The sequence below is a fragment of the Triticum urartu genome, chromosome 1A, assembly GCF_056163025.1.
Source record: "Triticum urartu cultivar PI428250 chromosome 1A, HENAU_Tu73, whole genome shotgun sequence".
Classification (NCBI taxonomy): Eukaryota; Viridiplantae; Streptophyta; class Magnoliopsida; order Poales; family Poaceae; genus Triticum; species Triticum urartu.
The window spans coordinates 514743058-514761765 of NC_141873.1; the positions used below are offsets into that span (position 1 = coordinate 514743058).

General features: G+C 46.8%; 1 protein-coding gene and 1 pseudogene across 1 annotated transcript; one reads left to right on the forward strand and one right to left on the reverse strand.

Annotated features, from left to right (window-relative positions):
* Positions 1 to 958: 958 nt before the first annotated feature.
* Positions 959 to 8093, forward strand: LOC125537107 (calcium-transporting ATPase 7, plasma membrane-type-like; annotated as a pseudogene).
* Positions 8094 to 17719: 9626 nt separating this feature from the next.
* LOC147992109 (uncharacterized) lies at positions 17720 to 18313 on the reverse strand. The gene has a single exon (XM_087538928.1). It carries the CDS (start codon positions 18311 to 18313, stop codon positions 17720 to 17722), a length of 594 nt encoding a protein of 197 aa, XP_087395054.1.
* Between the last annotated feature and the right edge of the window lie 395 nt (positions 18314 to 18708).

Below are 18708 nucleotides of genomic sequence, written 5' to 3' on the forward strand. Positions count from 1 at the left end.
AAAATGAATCCCGCATGCAGTGCAACGGCTACCTTATAACAGACCACCAACAGTAATGGTTGCTCCGTTGGCGTGACGGAAGAAACGAACGAACTCGCCGTCCCACGGCACTCGAGGTGGTTCGTCGAGCAGTTTCCACTCTGATTTCCAGGAAGCTTCCCTGACTTGTCTTAGGTGGTGTTTGGTTCTCTAGTTTTAAGACTTTTTCTAGTTTCAACTAAAAAATCCCTAGTCTTTAAAAAAACCCTCCCTATTTGTTTTCAGAGGCTAAAAAGTTCATAGTCCCTTCCTAGAGGTTATTAAATGACCATATTGCCCCTAGTATATAGAAAAATAACAATCAAACAACACCATGGGATGGCGAGCCAATGCGTGCATGAAGGGGCATTGTTGAAAAAGTCCCAAAAATTCTCAAAAAGACTCTCCTTGAGAGTCTTCTTCATTTAGTCTCAAATGTCTAGTTTAGTCCTTCAAAAGTCCCTCCCATTTAGTAAAAATGTCTAAGAGGAATTTTTTCTAATCCCTACACAAAAAAGTCCCTGAAAACAAACACCCCCTTAGAATACAATAGGATTACAGGGTTACATATATATCAAGGGAATACCTAGAACTCATCTAAATGAGATATAATTTGGTCTCATTCACCTGAAAATCAAGAACAAAACAACCCACGTTAGCACACACGTATCTTATAGCATCACATCCAATGGCTATAAAAGGTGAATGAGACCAAATTATATCTCATCTGGATGAGTTCTAGCAAAACTGATATATCAAACCCAGCAAGGAATTCAGGCATCCATCCCCTGACCTGACCCTCCCAGCTACATCCGTCCTCGTGTCCTAGGAGTTCTTGACCCATCTCACCTCCCCGCCGCATCCATTGATCCCTCGTCCGCCCGTCTTAGTTTCCTCTCACCCTTCTCGCCTGGCTTTCCGATCGCCCGCTGCACAACGGATGGAGTGCGCCGACGTCTTGATCGCCGTGGGCCGCCGGTCGACGTCGCCTTCCCCGTCCTCCTCGTGGCAGCCGGGGAGGTAATGGAGCAAGGCGCTGACCGTCATCCGGACGTGCCACAGGCTAGCCAGACTCGGCATTCTGTCCGCGGAGCACCTCCTCCTACGTCACCATCAAGATCCACCACGACGGCAGCGACACCGACGCCCACTCGTCCGGTAACGCCGCTGATGACGAGCTTTTCAAGGGCCTGGTCAAGGAGAAGCGCGACGACTGCTTCCGCCGCCTCGGGGGCGGCCGGCGCTGGCATCGCAGCCGCGTTGGCGTCCCACGCCGAGCGCGGCATCCGCGGGGACGGCGACGACGTGCGGCGCCGCAGGGAGTCATTCGGCGGGAACACGTACCCCAAGCCCAGGCCCAAGAGCTTCTTCAGCCACGTCTGGGACGCGCTCAAGGACGTCTTCCTCATCGTGCTCCTCGTCTGCGCCGCCGTCTCCCTCGGCTTCGGCATCAAGGAGCACAGCCTCAAGGACGGCTGGTACGACGGCGTAAGTATCTTCCTCGCCGTGTTCCTCGTTGCTGCCGTGTCCGCCGTCAGCAACCACAGCCAGGCCAAGCGGTTCGACAAGCTGGCCAGCGAGTCCAACAATATTGCCGTCACCGTCGTCCGCGCCGGCCGGAGGCAGGAGGTCTCCATATTCGATGTCTTGGTCGGCGACGTGGTGATACTCAAGATCGGCGACTCGGTGCCGGCGGACGGGGTGTTCCTGGAGCCCCGCCCGATCGAGATCGATGCCGAGAAGAACCCCTTCCTCACCGGCGGCATGAAGATCGTCGATGGCTACGGCCGGATGCTCGTCACCGACACCTTGTGGGGCGAGATGATGAGCGGAGCGCCTCGAGCGCCTCACCTCAAGCATTGGCAAGATCGGCGTCGCCGTCGCGGTGCTCGTCTTCACCGTGCTCACCGCGCGCCACTTCACCGGCAGCACCAAGGACGAGCAAGGCAAGCCGCTGTTCAACAAGGGCCACGTCACCTTCGACTCCGTGTTCAGCTTCCTCGTCGTCATTTTCCAGCAGGCCGTCACCATCATCGTCGTCGCCATCCCCGAGGGCCTCCCGCTCGCCATGACGCTGACGCTCGCCTTCTCCATGAAGAGGATGGTGAAGGAGAACGCGCGGGTGCGCCGCCTGTCGGCATGCGAGACAATGGGGTCAGTCACAGCCATCTGCACCGACAAGACCGGAACGTTGACGCTCAACCAGATGAAGGTGACCGAGTTTTGGGTCGGCACCGACAAGCCCAGAGGTGCCACGGCGATCGCCGGGAGCGTCGTTACCTTGCTTTGCCAGGGAGCTGGGCTCAACACCACGGGAAGCGTTTACAAGCCGGACAACGTGTCGCCGCCGGAGATAACAGGCAGCCCGACGGAGAAGGCGCTGCTGTCGTGGGCCGTAGCGGACCTCGGCATGGACGCCGACGCGTTGAAGAGGAGCTGCAAGGTGCTGCACGTCGAGGCCTTCAACTTGGACAAGAAGCGCAGCGGCCTGATGATCAAGGACAACGCTACCGGCACGGTGGTCGCACACTGGAAAGGCGCGCCGCGGAGATGGTGCTGGCGAACTGCTCGATGTACGTGGACACGGACGGGGCGGTGCCAACTCAGGGTGGAGCAGAGGAGAAACCTCGAGATGGTGATCAACGACATGGCCGTCGGCAGCCTCCGGTGCATCGCCTTTGCCTACAAGCAACTCAACGGCACTGAGCAATCAAAGATTGACGACGACGGTCTGACATTGCTGGGCTTCGTCGGGTTGAAAGACCCGTTGTAACGCTCTCGATGCGGCTATATCTTCTACGTGTCAAAGCACGACTTAGAGGCATAACCGCATTGAAAGCAATGTCGCAAGTAAGGCAATCGTCACAACATCCCATGTAATTTAGATAATAAAAGGGTAAGGTACATAGTTGGCTTACACTCGCCACGTCAAACAAAGTACATAAATAGCATTAAATCATCCAATCACTCATGGCCCGACTACGGTGCCAAAATAAAAGATCAACCCAACATGCGACATGGTCCCGATCGCCCCAACTGGGCACCACTACTGATCATCAGGGAAAGACACGTAGTAGCGGCGTGAGTCCTCGTCGAACTCCCACTTGAGCTCAAGCGCGTCATCTGGAACGGAGTCATCAGGCCCTGCATCTGGTTTGGAAGTAATCTGTGAGCCACAGGGACTCAGCAATATCGCACCCTCGCGATCAAGACTATTTAAACTTATAGGTAAGGCAAGGTAATATGTGGAGCTGCAGCAAGCGACTAGCATATATGGTGGCTAACCTGTTCGCAAAAGAGAGCGAGAAGAGAAGGCAAAGCGCGAACGAATAACTAGAGAACAACCTGCGGCAAGCATTACTCCAACACCGTGTTCACTTTCCGGACTCCGCCGAGAAGAGACCATCACGGTAACTCACACAGTTGATTCATTTTAATTAAGTTAAGGTTCAAGTTATCTACAATCAGACATTAACAAATTCCCATCTGCCCATAACCGCAGGCACGGCTTTCGAAAGTTCAAATCCCTGCAGGGGAGTCCCAACTTAGCCCATGACAAGCTCTCACGGTCAACGAAGGAATATACCTTCTCCCGAGACATTCCGATCAGACTCGGCATCCCGGTTCTACAAGACAACTCCGACAATGGTAAAACAAGTCCGGCAACACCACCCGCTGTGTCGACAAATCCCGATAGGAGCTGCACATATCTCGTTCTTAGGGCACACCGGATAAGCTAAGCGTACGGGAGCCAACGTAACCCAAGTTGCCAAGGGACGGCCCCGCACGGTGCTCTAGGTTGGACCAACGCTTAGAGAAGCACTGGCCCGGCGGTTTAAACTAAAGATGACCCTTGAGTCCGCGAAACCCAAGGGAAAAGGCTAGGTGGCAAATGGTAAAACCAAGGTTGGGCATTGCTGGAGGAGTTTTATTCAAGGCGGACTGTCAAGGGGTTCCCATTATCACCAAACCGCATAAGGAACGCAAAATCCAGGAACATAACACCGATATGACGGAAACTAGGGTGGCAAAAGTGGAACAAAACACTAGGTGAGAGGCCGAGCCTTCCACCCTTTACCAAGTATATAGATGCATTAAGATAACAAGATAATATAATGATATCCCAACAAGTAAACAATGTTCCAACAAGGAACGATCTCCAATCTTCACCTGCAACTAGCAACGCTATAAAAGGGGCTGAGCAAAGCGGTAACATAGCCAATCAACGGTTTGCTAGGACATGGTGGGTTAGAGGTTTGACATGGCAATTTGGGAGGCATGATAAGCAAGTGGTAGGCATCGTAGCATAGGCATAGCAAAAGAGCGAGCATCTAGCAAAGCAAAGATAGAAGTGATTTCGAGGGTATGATCATCTTGCCTGCAAAGTTGTCAGAGTTGACTGGATCCTCGAAAGCAAACTCAACGGGATTCTCGTTAGCGAACTCGTCTCCCGGGTCTACCCAAACAAGACAAACATGATGCAAACATGGTATGCTATGCGGGATGCGATATGTGATGCATATGCAAGATTTGACAAGGAATGAATGAACCTGGCTTCAACTTGGAAAACCAAGTGTGCTACTGGAAAGGTGAGATGATTTCGCTTGAAAACGATATAAAGATCACCGGAATCGGAGACACGGTTTGAAAATGGCAAGCAATTCAAATATGGCACCGGTCTGGGATAAACAGCAAGTAGCCATCTAAATGCAACAAGACAAACATGCTACAGCACCCAAACATGGCAACAAAATACATGCCAGGGATCCATTCATAATGCTTAACAAAAGATGAACACCGAGATACAGCCAATTCATCCATTAACAGGTTCAAACAAGCATGGCAAAAGTGCAATTGGTAAATAGATTTCAGACTTAGTGAAATTAACACTTGTCTGGAATTTCAGATCAGGTAGCACACTTTGGAGCATGAAAACTATATGCTACAGGAACTTAACATGGCAAAGTAAAGCATGGCATTGCGCTACTCAAAGAGCTTAACAAAAGTCCCTTAGTGACCTTGAGCCAAAAGGGAACAGAAAATACAATTGCAAGTATGTGAACATGGCAAAAACATAATCAGATCATAGACTTAGTGAAAAACTGGAACATGCAAATCAGATATCAAGTAGGCATGTTTACGAGCTTGATGCACTCACTATAGAGCATGAAATGACAATATAAGCATACACCCATCAAGAATACACATTATACAAGCTAGACATGGCAAAAACAATAACATAGCATGCACGGATCAACTACAACATCCTCGGCAAAATCGCTAACAAGTAGACAATCTGCCCAGATTCACGAAATAGCAAAAGTAGAGCTCGATTGACTCAAGTTAGGGTGCTTCATAATTGCAAAAAAAACATGGATGGATAGAGCACTACAATATTAACAAAACGTCTTTACTAATCATCCTCAAAAGAGGCACGGATCACTAGGAAACAACATGAACATATGGCATATTGATATAAACAAACCAAGGACTTAGTGGAATTGCTAAGTCCCTGAAATCAACATTAACGAATACTCCACTTTGCAAGCTTGTGCTAATCACCACACACATCACAAAAATACATGGGTTGCATCTCTGGAAAGATGGCAACGCATATAACAAAACTCATGAAGAGCTCAGGGGCATATCATGCACACATTAATCATGGCAAAAATGACAAATGGCTATTTGGAGCAGTAGATCTGACAATTATCTCAAATAACACTCTTCCAACAGCATTTCGGGCATCAAGATGAACTCAAATGAAAATGATGCAATGAGATGAAATGATGTACTCTCTGAGGCGAACATTTTGATATGCTATATGCCCAAAATGGAGCTAGGGATGCAAAGTTACGACACGATGAACATGGCAATTTAGTTAGGATTTCGGGAGAAAGTCAACCGAGGCAAAATTCTCAGATCCAGATCCAGCCCGAAGACACTGTAGCAGCGGCGCGGTTCCCGAGGTTTGACGGGGAGGTCGGCGCCGGAGTGGAAGAAGCTTGCCGGCGCGAGGGGGAGGAGGAGGCCGGAGTGGGCGAGGCGACCCGGGCGGTGCGGCGCGGCCTCCGGCGATGTGGGGCGGCGGCGCGGCGAGGAGATCCGGCGCGGGGGCTTGGTGCGGCGCCGGCCGGAGGGAGAGCCGGAGCTCGCCGGCGATGGCGTCTGCGGCGGCCGGACGTGAGGGAGGGCCGGGCGGCTCGCCGCGCGGGAGGAAGAAGGGAGGCGGCGGGCGGCGCGCCTCTTCGGGCTGGGAGGGCCGGACGCGGGTCCCGCGGGCCCTGGCGGCGGCGGCGAAGTGGGCACCCGGGCGGGCGAATCAGGCGGCGACAAGTGGCGGCGGCGGGGTGGAAATGGACATGTCCGTCGGTGGAATTTTTGTCCGGTCGCGAGGAGAGGGAGAGGGTTAGGGTTTCACCCGTGAATTTCGGAGGGGGTTCTATATATAGGCATAGAGGGAGCTAGGAGTGTCCAAATGAGGTGCGGTTTTCGGCCACGCGATCGTGATCGAACGCTCTAGATGATGGAGATGGTTTAGGTGGGTTTTGGGCCAAATTGGAGGGATGTTGGGCTGCAACACACACGAGACCTTTTCGGTCCCTCGGTTAACCGTTGGAGCATCAAACGAAGTCCAAATGGTACGAAACTTGACAGGCGGTCTACCGGTAGTAAACCAAGGCCGCTTGGCAAGTCTCTGTCCAATCCGGAAATGTTTAACCCCCACACACGAAAGAAAGGTGGAAATGATCACCAGAGGAGAACGGAACGCCGGAATGCAAAACGGACAACGGGGAAAATGCTCGGATGCATGAGACGAACACGTATGCAACGCACATGATGACATGATATGAGATGCATGGCAACGACAACAACACACGGAGACAAAAATCCGAACCCGAGAAAATAAAATAACTTAACGCCGGAAACGGCAAGAGTTGGATTACATATTAGATAAATCATATCCGTGGTGTTACACCCGTGCCGACCAGAGGTCAAGGCCGCCATTGAAGCTTGCACCAAGGCAGGCGTCTCCGTCAAGATGGTCACCGGCCAAAACATCCTCACGGCCCGCGCGATCGCCAAGGAATGCGGCATCATATCCAGCCATGACCCCAACGGTATCGTCATCGAGGGGCACGAGTTCTGCGCCATGTCGCCGGAGCAGCAGCTGGAGATCGTGGACAGGATGCCCGTCATGGCGCGGTCCCTGCCGCTGGACAAGCTGGCACTGGTGCAGCGGCTGAAGGAGAAGGGGCACGTGGTGGCCGTGACCGGCGACGGCACGAACGACGCGCCAGCGCGCAAGGAGGCGGACGTGGGGCTTTCCATGGGCGTGCAGGGCACAGAGGTGGCCAAGGAGAGCTCGGACATCATCATCCTCAACGACAACTTCGACAAGGTGGTGACGGCCACGCTGTGGGGGCGTTGCGTCTACAACAACATGCAAAAGTTCATCCAGTTCCAGCTCACCGTCAACGTGGCGGCGCTCGTCATCAACTTCGTGTCCGTGATCACCACGGGCAAGATGCCGCTCACCACCGTGCAGCTCCTCTGGGTGAACCTGATCATGGACACCATGGGCGCTCTCGCGCTCGCCACGGACACGCCCACCAAGGCGCTCATGGATCGGCCACACGGCGCCGCTCATCAGCAACGCCATGTGGCGCAACCTCGCCGCGCAGGCGGCGTTCCAGATCGCTTTGCTGCTGGCGCTCCAGTACCGGGGCCGGGACGTCTTCGGCACCGACGAGAAGGGCAACGGCACCATGATCTTCAACGCCTTCGTGCTCTGCCAGGTGTTCAACGAGTTCAACGCGCGGGAGATCGAGAAGAAGAACGTGTTCGCCGGGGTGCTCAAGAACAGGATGTTCCTGGTCATCATCGCCGTCACGCTCATGCTGCAGGTGGTCATGGTGGAGGTGCTCACCAGGTTCGCCGGCACCAAGAGGCTGGGGCTGGGGCAGTGGGCCGTCTGCCTCGCCATCGCCGCCGTGTCGTGGCCCATCGGCTGGGCCGTCAAGTTCATCCCCGTGCCGGACCGGACTGTCCTCACACGCCAGAAATCGTCATGATTCATTCATACATACTATTTCACAATTTACTTAGCTTATGTAATTCTTTCATACATTTGTTTAGTATACAGTAATTATTTGTCGAACATTGGCTACTAATTCCTTTCCTACTTGGCAGAACCGCATTAGCTACGTACATGTCAGGCGACTGAATTTTTAAGTTTTGGTCAGTCAAATTTATGGCCGTTGATTTAAGGTGCTTTGTGAATGATTCCGTTATTTGTTCAGTGAAAAAAGTTCAAAATAAACTTTAAATTTATAGGCAAAAGCTAAATCAAACCCCGAACTCTCAATCCCTGAAATCAGCACACCGAACTCTATACTCCCGGTCTATTTTAAACCTTGAGAGGACTTGGCCGGTATTTGCTGAATTGGGCCGGCCCAGTAGCGCAGTCGCTCGTGCGCGCGCACTAGTCTTTTTTTTTCTTTTACGCTTTCTTTTTATTTTTTCATTTCTATACATGTCTAATTTTTCTCAGTACCCAATGTACATTTTGAACGCACACATTAAATATTCTTTTGAATTATTTTTGATATTTTCAAATAGGTTATGGGCATTTTGAAATTAAATGTTTTCAAAACTTTTTTGGATACATGGTAATATTTTTTGAAATACATGTTTTACATTTTCTTAATGACAATACACATTTTACAAAACTACATGAACAGTCTTTTACATGGTTCAACATTTTCAAATTCACATACACTTTTTTCTATTACATGTCACGTATATTCTGTTAAATGTCACATTTTTATAAAACACGCACACATTTTCGTTACATTGTACATACATTTTTTTTAAATGTCACAAACACATTTTCTGAAACTCGTGAACATTCTTGAAATGTTACAATTTTTTGAATGTACGAAACATGTTTTTTGAATCACACGAATATTACTCCCTCCATTTTTATATACAAGACCACAAACCAATATTTTTTTTGCGGGTGCACAAACCAATATCACAGATACCAAGGTAGAAATTAATAGCTACTTAAGGCAATGTTGTAAACTAGTCTTTTCTCCTTGCTTGACGTGTTAATTAATGTGTATTTTTCTCTCCAACGCACAATGAGACAACTCTCTCACTCCTTGTTGGTTGATTAATACGGTGCATGCAAATAAATCTTCTCACTCCCGCATGCATGCATAAGGTATTAATGTCTTCGGTTGCTAGTACGAGGCAAACCTCATCAATTTTACATCGATTTGTGTTAGTAGCCTTGTATAGATGCAACTTGTAATTTTGATATTGACCTTGTATATAAAAATGGAGTGAGTATTATACATTGCATAAACATTTGTTTGAATTGGCCCATACATTTTATAAAAATTTGTGGTATTTTCTAGATGTCACAAAGTCAGAAAATGTTTATGTATCAAAAAGTGTTCGCACTTTAAAATTTTGTTCATGTTTCAGAAAAAAATATGTTTCATTTTTGTTCAGGTTTCAAAAACTATTTATGTTTCAAAAGGTGTTGGCTTTTTCAAAGTTGTTGGTTTTTAAAATTATTCGAAATTTCAAAAAGTTCTCGCACTTTATGAAATGTTTGAAGATTTCAGAAATAAATACGTTTTACTTGTTTGCGCCTAATAAAAGTTTTCAAAGTTCGGCGCTTTGGTTTCTGCTTAAATACTTTCGGCCTCTTATTCTGTGAGTCATAGTCGTCTGGTGTAGTGGCTAGCAAAATCAGGTCAACCATGCTAGGTCCCAAGTTGACTCCACGGCATGTTTTTTTGTTTTGGAATTATTACGTCAAGCGTTTAGAAAAAGAAAGAAAGATTATTTACGTCTCGTGTGAAGCAAAAACAAACTCGCATCATGTCTGGTGGGCCGGCCCAGTCGATTCGGCAGCCAACAAGCGAAAACATTTTTTAAAAACATTATTTATGAAATAGTTTATGAAATTCAAAAAACATATTTTCAAATCTGACACAATTTGAAAATATGAAAAAAAAATCATAGCATCTGAAAAAATATTGGTAGTCCGAACATTTTTGAAAAATTTGTTATTCTTTTTGAAATCGCAAACAGTTTTTTAAAATGCGAACATAGTTTTAAAATGCAAAATATTTTTTATAGAACACTAAATTAATTGAATTTGCGCCAAAAATAGAAAATATGAACATTTTTAACTTCTGAACAATTTAAAAAACGTGGGAACATTTTTTAAACGCCACGAAGTCTTGTTGTGTTATAGTGGGCCGGCCCAAATAATTGTCCGTAAGAGTAGCTGGTTATCCCGGCCGGGATTGTACTATTCCCAGTTTGCCAAACAGGTCTAGGGTCCAAAATAGACCGGGATTACAAGTTTAGAGTGCCAATTTCTGGGATTCAAAGTTTGAGATTTGATTAAGCTTTTGTCTATAACTTCAAGGTTTATTTTGGACTTTTTTCTTTTGTTCAGTCGATCTTTTGCGTATCCTTGCTCTTGCTGGATGCACGATGTAGCCTCCGTGCATGCATGCATGTCTAGTTCGTGGCTTTTGCACGAAAATTCACGGATGAGATGCATACCAAATTTAGTGTGTGTGCATGCTTTTCCCCCTTGTGTTTGCTTTGTTTTCTTCACGTGTTTTTTTTTGTTTTTTTATTCTGTATTTTTCAGTTGTGTTTTGTTTTTTCTTTACGTGTATTTTTGGATGTTGAGTGTGTGTAAATGTATACACCCAAGTACTACACGTAGAAATTACATTAGAGCACAGAAATTTCACCATTATATGTTTATTTTACACATCATATTATGAAAAGTGCTTTTTTTGTACTAACTGTCTGGAATTTTTTGTTGGTTTTCTCGTTCTCTTTGTTCTTTAAGGGTAACACCAATGTTAATTTTTTGTACTAATATTGTAAAAATTCAGTCTTTCTTAGAAAATATTTTTTCTATTTTTGTGCATGTAATGCATTCAAGTACTATACCATATATGTGTAAATTATAATAGATTACGGAGGTTGCATAATTATATGTGTATTCTCTGCATATTACAACGTGCAATTTCACTCAAAGTTGTGTGCAAGTTTTTTTCTTTCTTCTTAAGAGTAATACCAATGCCACTAATTCATTCTCTCTTAGAAAAAAACTTTATTTGTTTTATTATGTGTTAGTTTTTTTTTTCTTTTTAAGGTTCATATCGATGCCACTAATTCAATCCCTGTTTAAAAATTTATTTGTATTGTGTAACTTTCACCATTATATGTTTATTCTTACATATACTAAAAAGTGCAATTTATGTGTTAATTGTGTGCCAATCTTGCCATTATTCTTTTTTTTCACTTTCTCTCTTCTTGAAGGGTAGTACCACTGCTACTATACTTCATTTATTCTTAGATTTTTTGTGTGTGTTTGTAAGTAAGTATACACGCAAGTACGACACACCATGTGTGTAAATTATAGAAGAGAGCAGAAATTGCACTATATATGCTTATTTTTTTGCATATTACAAAATGTGCAATTTCAGGGCAAACTTGTATGAAAGTTTTTTTATTTTCTTTTTCCTACAAGGGTTTCATTTTTCCCTAGAAAACTTCATTATTTGGTTGTTGTTTTAATTTTCTTTCTTCTTAAAGGGTTTCATTCTTCCATAGCAAACTTCATTAATTTGTTTTTGTTTTTTCTCTTTCTTTCTTCTCAAAGTGTTTCATTCTTTCCTAAAAAACTTCATTGTTTTGTTTTAGTTACATTCTTCCCTAGATAATTTCATTATTTTGTTTTTGAATTTTAGTTTTCTTTCTTCTTAAAGGGTTTCATTACCTAGAAAACTTCATTATTTTGCTTTCGTTTCAACTTTCCTTTTATTTCATTTTACTTATTTAATGGTAATACCAATATTGTTCCAGTATTATATGGTAATTATTTCATATTATGAAAAGCGCAACTTATGTGTGACATGTGCACAAATTTTGTCAATATTTTATTATTATTATTATTATTTTCATCATCTTCTCCTTAAAGGGTAATACCAATGCCAAAAATTCATTATTTATTAGACAACTTCAGTTTTTATTTCCATGTGTAGGTATACACGCAAATACTATACAATATGTGTGTAAATTATACTAGATTGTGAAAATTACACTATTATATGTTTATTCTTTGTGTATTACAAAAAGTGCAATCTGAGTGTTGCAAGTTTTTTCTTCTTAGAGGCAATACCGATGATACGAATACATATTTTCCAAGAAAACCTCATTATTTTATTTTATTTTATTTTATATGTCCATACAATCACTAGAGAATTATACAAACATATGCATGCTTTCATTTCTCATGCATGTACTCCTATCCATTCAGCCTAAAAAGTTCAACTGCGAATGGTGATGTACAATGTGACCCATCCGTCATCCATGTATGACATGTCGAACAATTGCATGCATGCAACGTAGCCAGCCAGGCATTGCCTTGCCCTTTTTTTTACATCAGTACAGACACAAAAGCGCTCATATACACGCGCATACGTTTATCCCTATGAACGCACACACGTACACCCTACTCTTATGAACATCTCCGAGAGACTGAGCCGGTATATCATCTTGAGATTTACAAAGTCACCGTAGGCGCCTCGTCGTCGACGGGAACATCTCCTCCCACTGAAAGCGCATCGCCGGAAATCCTGAAATAAATACAGAAATAATGCGAGCACCAGAATTTGAACCCTGGTGGGTTAGGAATACCACTGTCCACCTAACCAACTCAACCAAAGGTTGACCCGCATCGCCTTGGGCCTTGCTGCGTAGCCAGATCAAGTCACACGCCCAGGCCATCTCACCAGTGACTGACCCAAAATACTGAGTATTATTAATTGATAAATATATCCTACGGTGAAAAAAGTAACCGACCCAAAATACAAAATCAGTCGACTTGCAGCTAGCCAAACCCTGGCAGAACAACACTTTAGCTACTTGTAAGTTGTCTGAATTTTTAAATTTGGGTCAGTCGATTTTTTGACCATTGATTTTTTGCTTTATGATTCGCGCTGCTTTTTTCCCTGCCTGTGTTGCTTCTTCAGCTGTGCTCTGTTGGTTCGACTGACCTCATATTTGGGTCAGTCGATTGCCACTGGGCCGACGCCCATTAAGAGTTGCCATCCAGCCTTCCTCTCTCTCTCTCTCTCTCTCTCTCTCTCTCTCTCTCTCTCTCTCTCTCTCTCTCTCTCTTTGTTTGTTTCTTTTGTGGATATTTTGTTTCATTTTGTTTTAATTTCACTTTTATGCTTCTATGCATTTTTATTTTTTCCTTTATTATTATTATTATATTTTGTTGGTTGCTGGCTGAGTATAGTTATATACATATAAATACTATATAATATGTGCCAAAATTTCATGGTTATACGATTACTTCTGCATATTACAATAAATGCAATTTTTTTGTGCAAGTTTTTTTTTCATTCTTCTTAAAAGAAATACCAACGCCACTAATTCATTTTTCAGAAAAAATATATTTTTTGCTATTGTTTTAGTCTTTACTTCATTTTCATTCTACTTTAAGGTTAATACCAATGCCACAATTCATATGTTCTTAGATTTTGTTTTTGCAAACATTCCAGTTATGCTTATTCTTGCATATTTTTTTAAAAGCGCAGTTTTTATGTATATTTCCTCGAGTTTTCATTTTTTATGTGTACTTTTGGATGTTGAGTGTGTGTAAATGTATGCACACAAGTATTACATGTATATATATTATATTAGAGTCTGGAAATTTTACTACTATATGTTTCTTCTTACATATTATAAAAATGCAATTTTTGTACTAATTGTGTGGAAATTTTTGTTCTATGTTTTCATTTCACTTTCTTTCTTATTTAAGGGTAATATGATTGAGACTAATTCATTCCTTTGTTTTAAACTTATTTATTATGTAAATAATAATATTATATGTTTGTTCTTGCATATATGAAAAAGTGCAATTTATGAGTAAATTATGTGCAAATTTTATCATGATTTCCTTTTTTTTTTCTTAAAGCGTGGTACCAATGCCACAACTTCATTCTTTCTTAGAAATTGTTGCTTTTGTTTTTGTGTCTGTGTATATAAATATACACGCAAGTACTAAACAACATGTGTGTAAATTATAGTCGATTGCGATAATTGCAATATGATATGTTCCTTTTTGCATATTATTAAAAGTGCAATTTCAGTGCAAACTTGTGTGTAATTGTTTTCCTCTTTTTCTTTCTTCTTAAAGGGGTTCATTATTCACTAGAAAACTTCATTTTTTGCATTAGTTTTAGTTTTTTTTTAATTTTTTTCTTCTTGAAGGGTTTGTTTCTTTCATAGAAAACTTCATTATTTTGATTTTGTTTTTCCTTTTTTTCGTTCTTTAAGGGCAATGCCAATATCATTTAACTATTATTTACTTATTCTTGTATATTATAAAAAGTGCAATTTTTGTATAAACTGTGTGCAAAATTTGTCATTTTTATTTTCTTCTTCTTAAAGGGGAATATAATGCCACTAATTAATTATTTTTTAAACAACTTGTTCCAAAAATTGTAATATTATATGCTTCTTTTTTGCATAGTACTAAAAGTGCAATTTAAGGGCATCTCCAGCCGTTGGCCCCCCAGGAGGGGCAAAAAATCGCCCATGGGGGCGCACCGGCGCTAAACCGCGCACTGAGGGCGTGATGCCCCCCAGTCGCGCCCCCACTGGTTTTTAAAATGTTTAAATTCGGCACAAACACAACGCAAACACGTTCGAGTTCGTTCAAATTTAAACATATTTTACAAAAAAGGAAAAAACTACTGCGGGCTACCCCCGCCGTCTCCCTCTCCGCCCGCCTCGCCGCCCGCCCACGCGGTTCTACATGCCGAGGAGGCTGTAGAACCGCGTGTAGTCACCGCCGTCGTCGTCGTCGTCGCCCCCGCCGACGCCTCCGCCGTCCCTGCTGCATCCCTCCCCCGGTTGGCGCGGCGGGTTGGACGGTCCGGGGGCGTCGTCGTCGTCGTCGCTGTCGAGGACCACGACGCCGTGCTCGTCCTCGCGCCCACGCTTGCGGGCGGCGATCTCCTCCAGGGCCCGGCGCTGCCGGACCATCTCGTCGCGGAGGTAGTCGTCCCGCGCCCACCGCAGGGCGTCCTCATCGGAGAAGCCACGCCGGGCTATCTTCTCGTACTCCGCGGGGAGGCCGGGCTCTGGCTTGGGCTCGACGAGGACGAAGCGGCCGGTGGGGGAGGCATTGTCGCCGATGCGGACGCCGGAGCTGCGGGTGCGCGTGCTGACAGGCGTGCCCTGGGGCTCCGGCTTGACGGGGCGGAGGTGGAGGCAGGGGGAGCCGCTGGACGAGGAGGAGGACCCCCCGGTCTCCATGCGCCTCGGGGTCCAGGAGCTTCCCCGGCGGCGTGGGAAGGATGGGGGACCGGGGTACTCGAGGCGCGGCGTGTTGCCGCCCTCGATGTACTCGAGGACGGCCTCCAACGTGCGCCCGGGCACGCCCCACCACCGACGCCGGCCGACGGCGTTGAGCCTGCCGGAGGGCTCGACGCCGTTGGTGGCCTCGAGCTGCTCGGCGTGACGGCGGCGGAAATAAGGCTCCCAGAGCGGGCTGTCGGGGACGTACCGTGGCCCCTCCCTCGCCGCACGCGGCAGGGACGAGCGGATGCGTGCAATCTCCGCACGCCGCGCCACGCCGGTGGGTACCGGGGGCACCGGCACGCCGCCGGCGCTGATCCTCCACGCCCCGGGCACCCGCATGTCTGGCGGGACCGGGTACTCGGCCTCGAAAAGGAGGCGAGCCTCGTTCTCGTGAATATGGCAGTGGCCGAAGCCGTTCGCCGCCGCGCCGTCGCCTGGGAAGCGCTCGGCCATGGGTGTGATGAACTGGAGATGGCGAGAGAGAGGAGAGGGAGGAACGACGACGGCGAGAGAGTGCGAGTCGCCGAGTGCGCTGGGGCGCATCTTATATAGGCCGAGGCGCCGCCCGTGCGCAAGCCGCCGTGAGTACGTGTGGCGGGCGAGGGAGGGCGAGGGACGCGCGTCATCCGGTCTTCACTGCGCCGCCCGTGAGGCATCAATGGCGCAGGCTGACCGGCGCGGCAGCGCGACAACTTTGGCATTGATTCACCGCGGGAAACGAGGCGATGAGGACGACGAAGGGGCGAGAAGAGAGCCGTGTCCCTGACGCGGCGGGCCCGCGGCTGTTTCACGCCAAAACAGTTCGCCCCGGCGCCCCCGGGCGCCCCCCAGCACACCGGGTTCGGTCTGGGTCCGCCGGCGCTGTTTTCGGCCCAAGCCGGCGAAAATCGGGCTCCTGGGGGCGCGACTGGGCCGATTTTTCGGCGCCGGCGCAAAAAAAAAACGCCTGGGGAGGCCTTCCTGAGGGCGCGGCTGGAGATGCCCTAAGTACAAACTTGTGTGCATGTTTTTTCTTATCTTTTTCTTTCTTCTTAAAGGGGTTCATTATTCCCAAGAAAACTTCATTATTCTGCTTTTGTTTTAGTTTGTTCATTTTGTTTCTTCTTAAAAGGGTTTCATTCTTCCATAGAAAACTTCATTATTTTGATTTTGATTTTATTTTTATTTTATTTCATTTTTTTCTTGAAGGGCGGTACCAATATAATTTCACTATTATATGCTTATTCTTGCATATTATAAAAAGTGCAATTTGTGTGTAAATTGTGTGCAAATTTTGTCTTTTTTTTATTTTCTACTTCTTAAAGGGGAATACTAATGCCACTAATTCATTATTTCTTAGACAACTTATTTTTTTTTCATTTTTGCGTTTGTAAGTATACATGCAAGTAATATACAATATGTGTGTAACTTATACTAGATCATGAAAATTACATTACTATATGTTTACTCTTTGCGTATTACCGAAAGTGTGATTCGAATGTATGATGTGTGCATGTTTTTTTCTTCATTTTCTTTATTCTTAAAAGGCAATACCAATGCCCCTAGCATATTCTTGCTTATAAAACTTCGTTAATTTAACTTTATTAATTTTTATATCATATTATATAATTACTGATGTTGGGCTTGTGTACGTGAGAAACTGAGCTTGCACGCATGCAGCCTGGGTCCCGGTTGTGGGATTGTGTTCATGAGCATGCAGGCATGCAGGTTGTGTACGTGAGCACGACAGTAAAAAGTGACTGACCCCTAATTTTGGTCAGGCAACTTACCCAAAAACAAAATTCAGTCAACTTGCACATAGTCAATCCCGCAGAACAAACATGCTAGGGGTCTTGAGCTATTTGATACTTGCCCGGTTTGCTCTGTCGAAACTCAGAATAACTTCCACTCTTTCTTCCGTTGTCCACTTTCTCAAATATGGAATTTGCCTAACATTGAGTCCATACAGAACAGTGGGAGTGAATGGTTGTTACAGTTACTTCATCCTCTACCAAAATTGAGAGATCCATAGTTCTTAGAGCATCTCCAACAGACGCCGGTCGCGCCGCGCGCAAAAAACACATATGTCGCGCGCGCATCGGCTGGTTTGGCGCGGCGCGTTGCATCTGCTCCAGCAGCCGCGCTAAAATGCAGCGCGCGCTCATTCTAGGCTATTGGAAAATAGATAGATTGCATAGATTTTAACAATACAAATGTATTTTACATCGGAAACATAGATTGCATAATAATTAAAAACGACAAACGATAAAACACGAGATAGATTGCATAAAAAAAACTAGTCTAAGTCGCTATCATCACTATCGTCATCCTCCTCGGCGGTGTCGTCCGAGGTATCCAGCCAGATGTCCAACCACCGACCATCATCCGGCATGAAGAATGACTGCCCACCTGCTTCAACGAGATCGGACTGCGTGTTCGCCAACGCCTTGCGCCGACGCCTGTCCAACCGCGCCTCGCGGCGCCTTCGCGTGTCCTCCTCGCGACGCCTTGCCCAGTAGGACTGCTCGTAGGCGATGTCCTCCGGGTGGCGGCGGCGCCACTCCGCCATGACCCGCTCGTCCTCCTGGGCGACGAGGAGGCGGCGCTGCCGCTCGGCGTGCTCCGCACGGTCTTGTGCCGTGTTCAGACGCGGCGGCGGGGCACGGTCGAGCGCTTGCTGGAGCGTGTAGACATCCTGGAAGTTCATCTGGCCGCGCGGCCGGCCTAGGCGCCACGCCGCCGCGTTGTACACGTGGTCGGCCTCGCGCGCCGTCCCGTACGTGCCGAGACCGAGCCGGAGATCGCCGGAGCGTATCTCCGCGTAGTAGCCGCCGTTGGGGCGCAGGCGGACGCCGCGGTAGCCGGACGCTCCTCGGCGGCGCGGCGGCATGGCGGCGCGTCGGTGGCGGGGCGCCGGAGGCGCGTCGGTGGCGGGGCGCTGGAGCGGCGCGTGGCAGAGAGAGAGAGGAAGAGGAGAAGAGGAGACGTGGAGAGGCGCTGGCGCGCGCCGCACTTTATAGGCGCGCTGGAAGCGGCGCGCAAAAGATGGCGCGCGAGCTAGCGCCTTTTCGCGCGCGCGTAAGCGGTTTCCGCGCGCGTGGTTTTCCCGCCAAACGCCCCGCGCGCGCTAAAGGCTGCGTTTACCGCGCGCGCGTCGTTTTGCGCGGCCGTTGGAGATGCTCTTATGACTCTGTGGAGCACCTCGCACATCCGCACCGAGGTTTTACATCACGAACCTCCGCCTCCTATGGAAGTATCCAGAAGGTTCCTAGCCAGCTACCTTGA

Excerpts from the sequence above, each read along its gene's own strand:
- LOC147992109 (XM_087538928.1), bottom strand. The coding sequence starts at position 18,313 with ATGCCGCCGCGCCGCCGAGGAGCGTCCGGCTACCGCGGCGTCCGCCTG.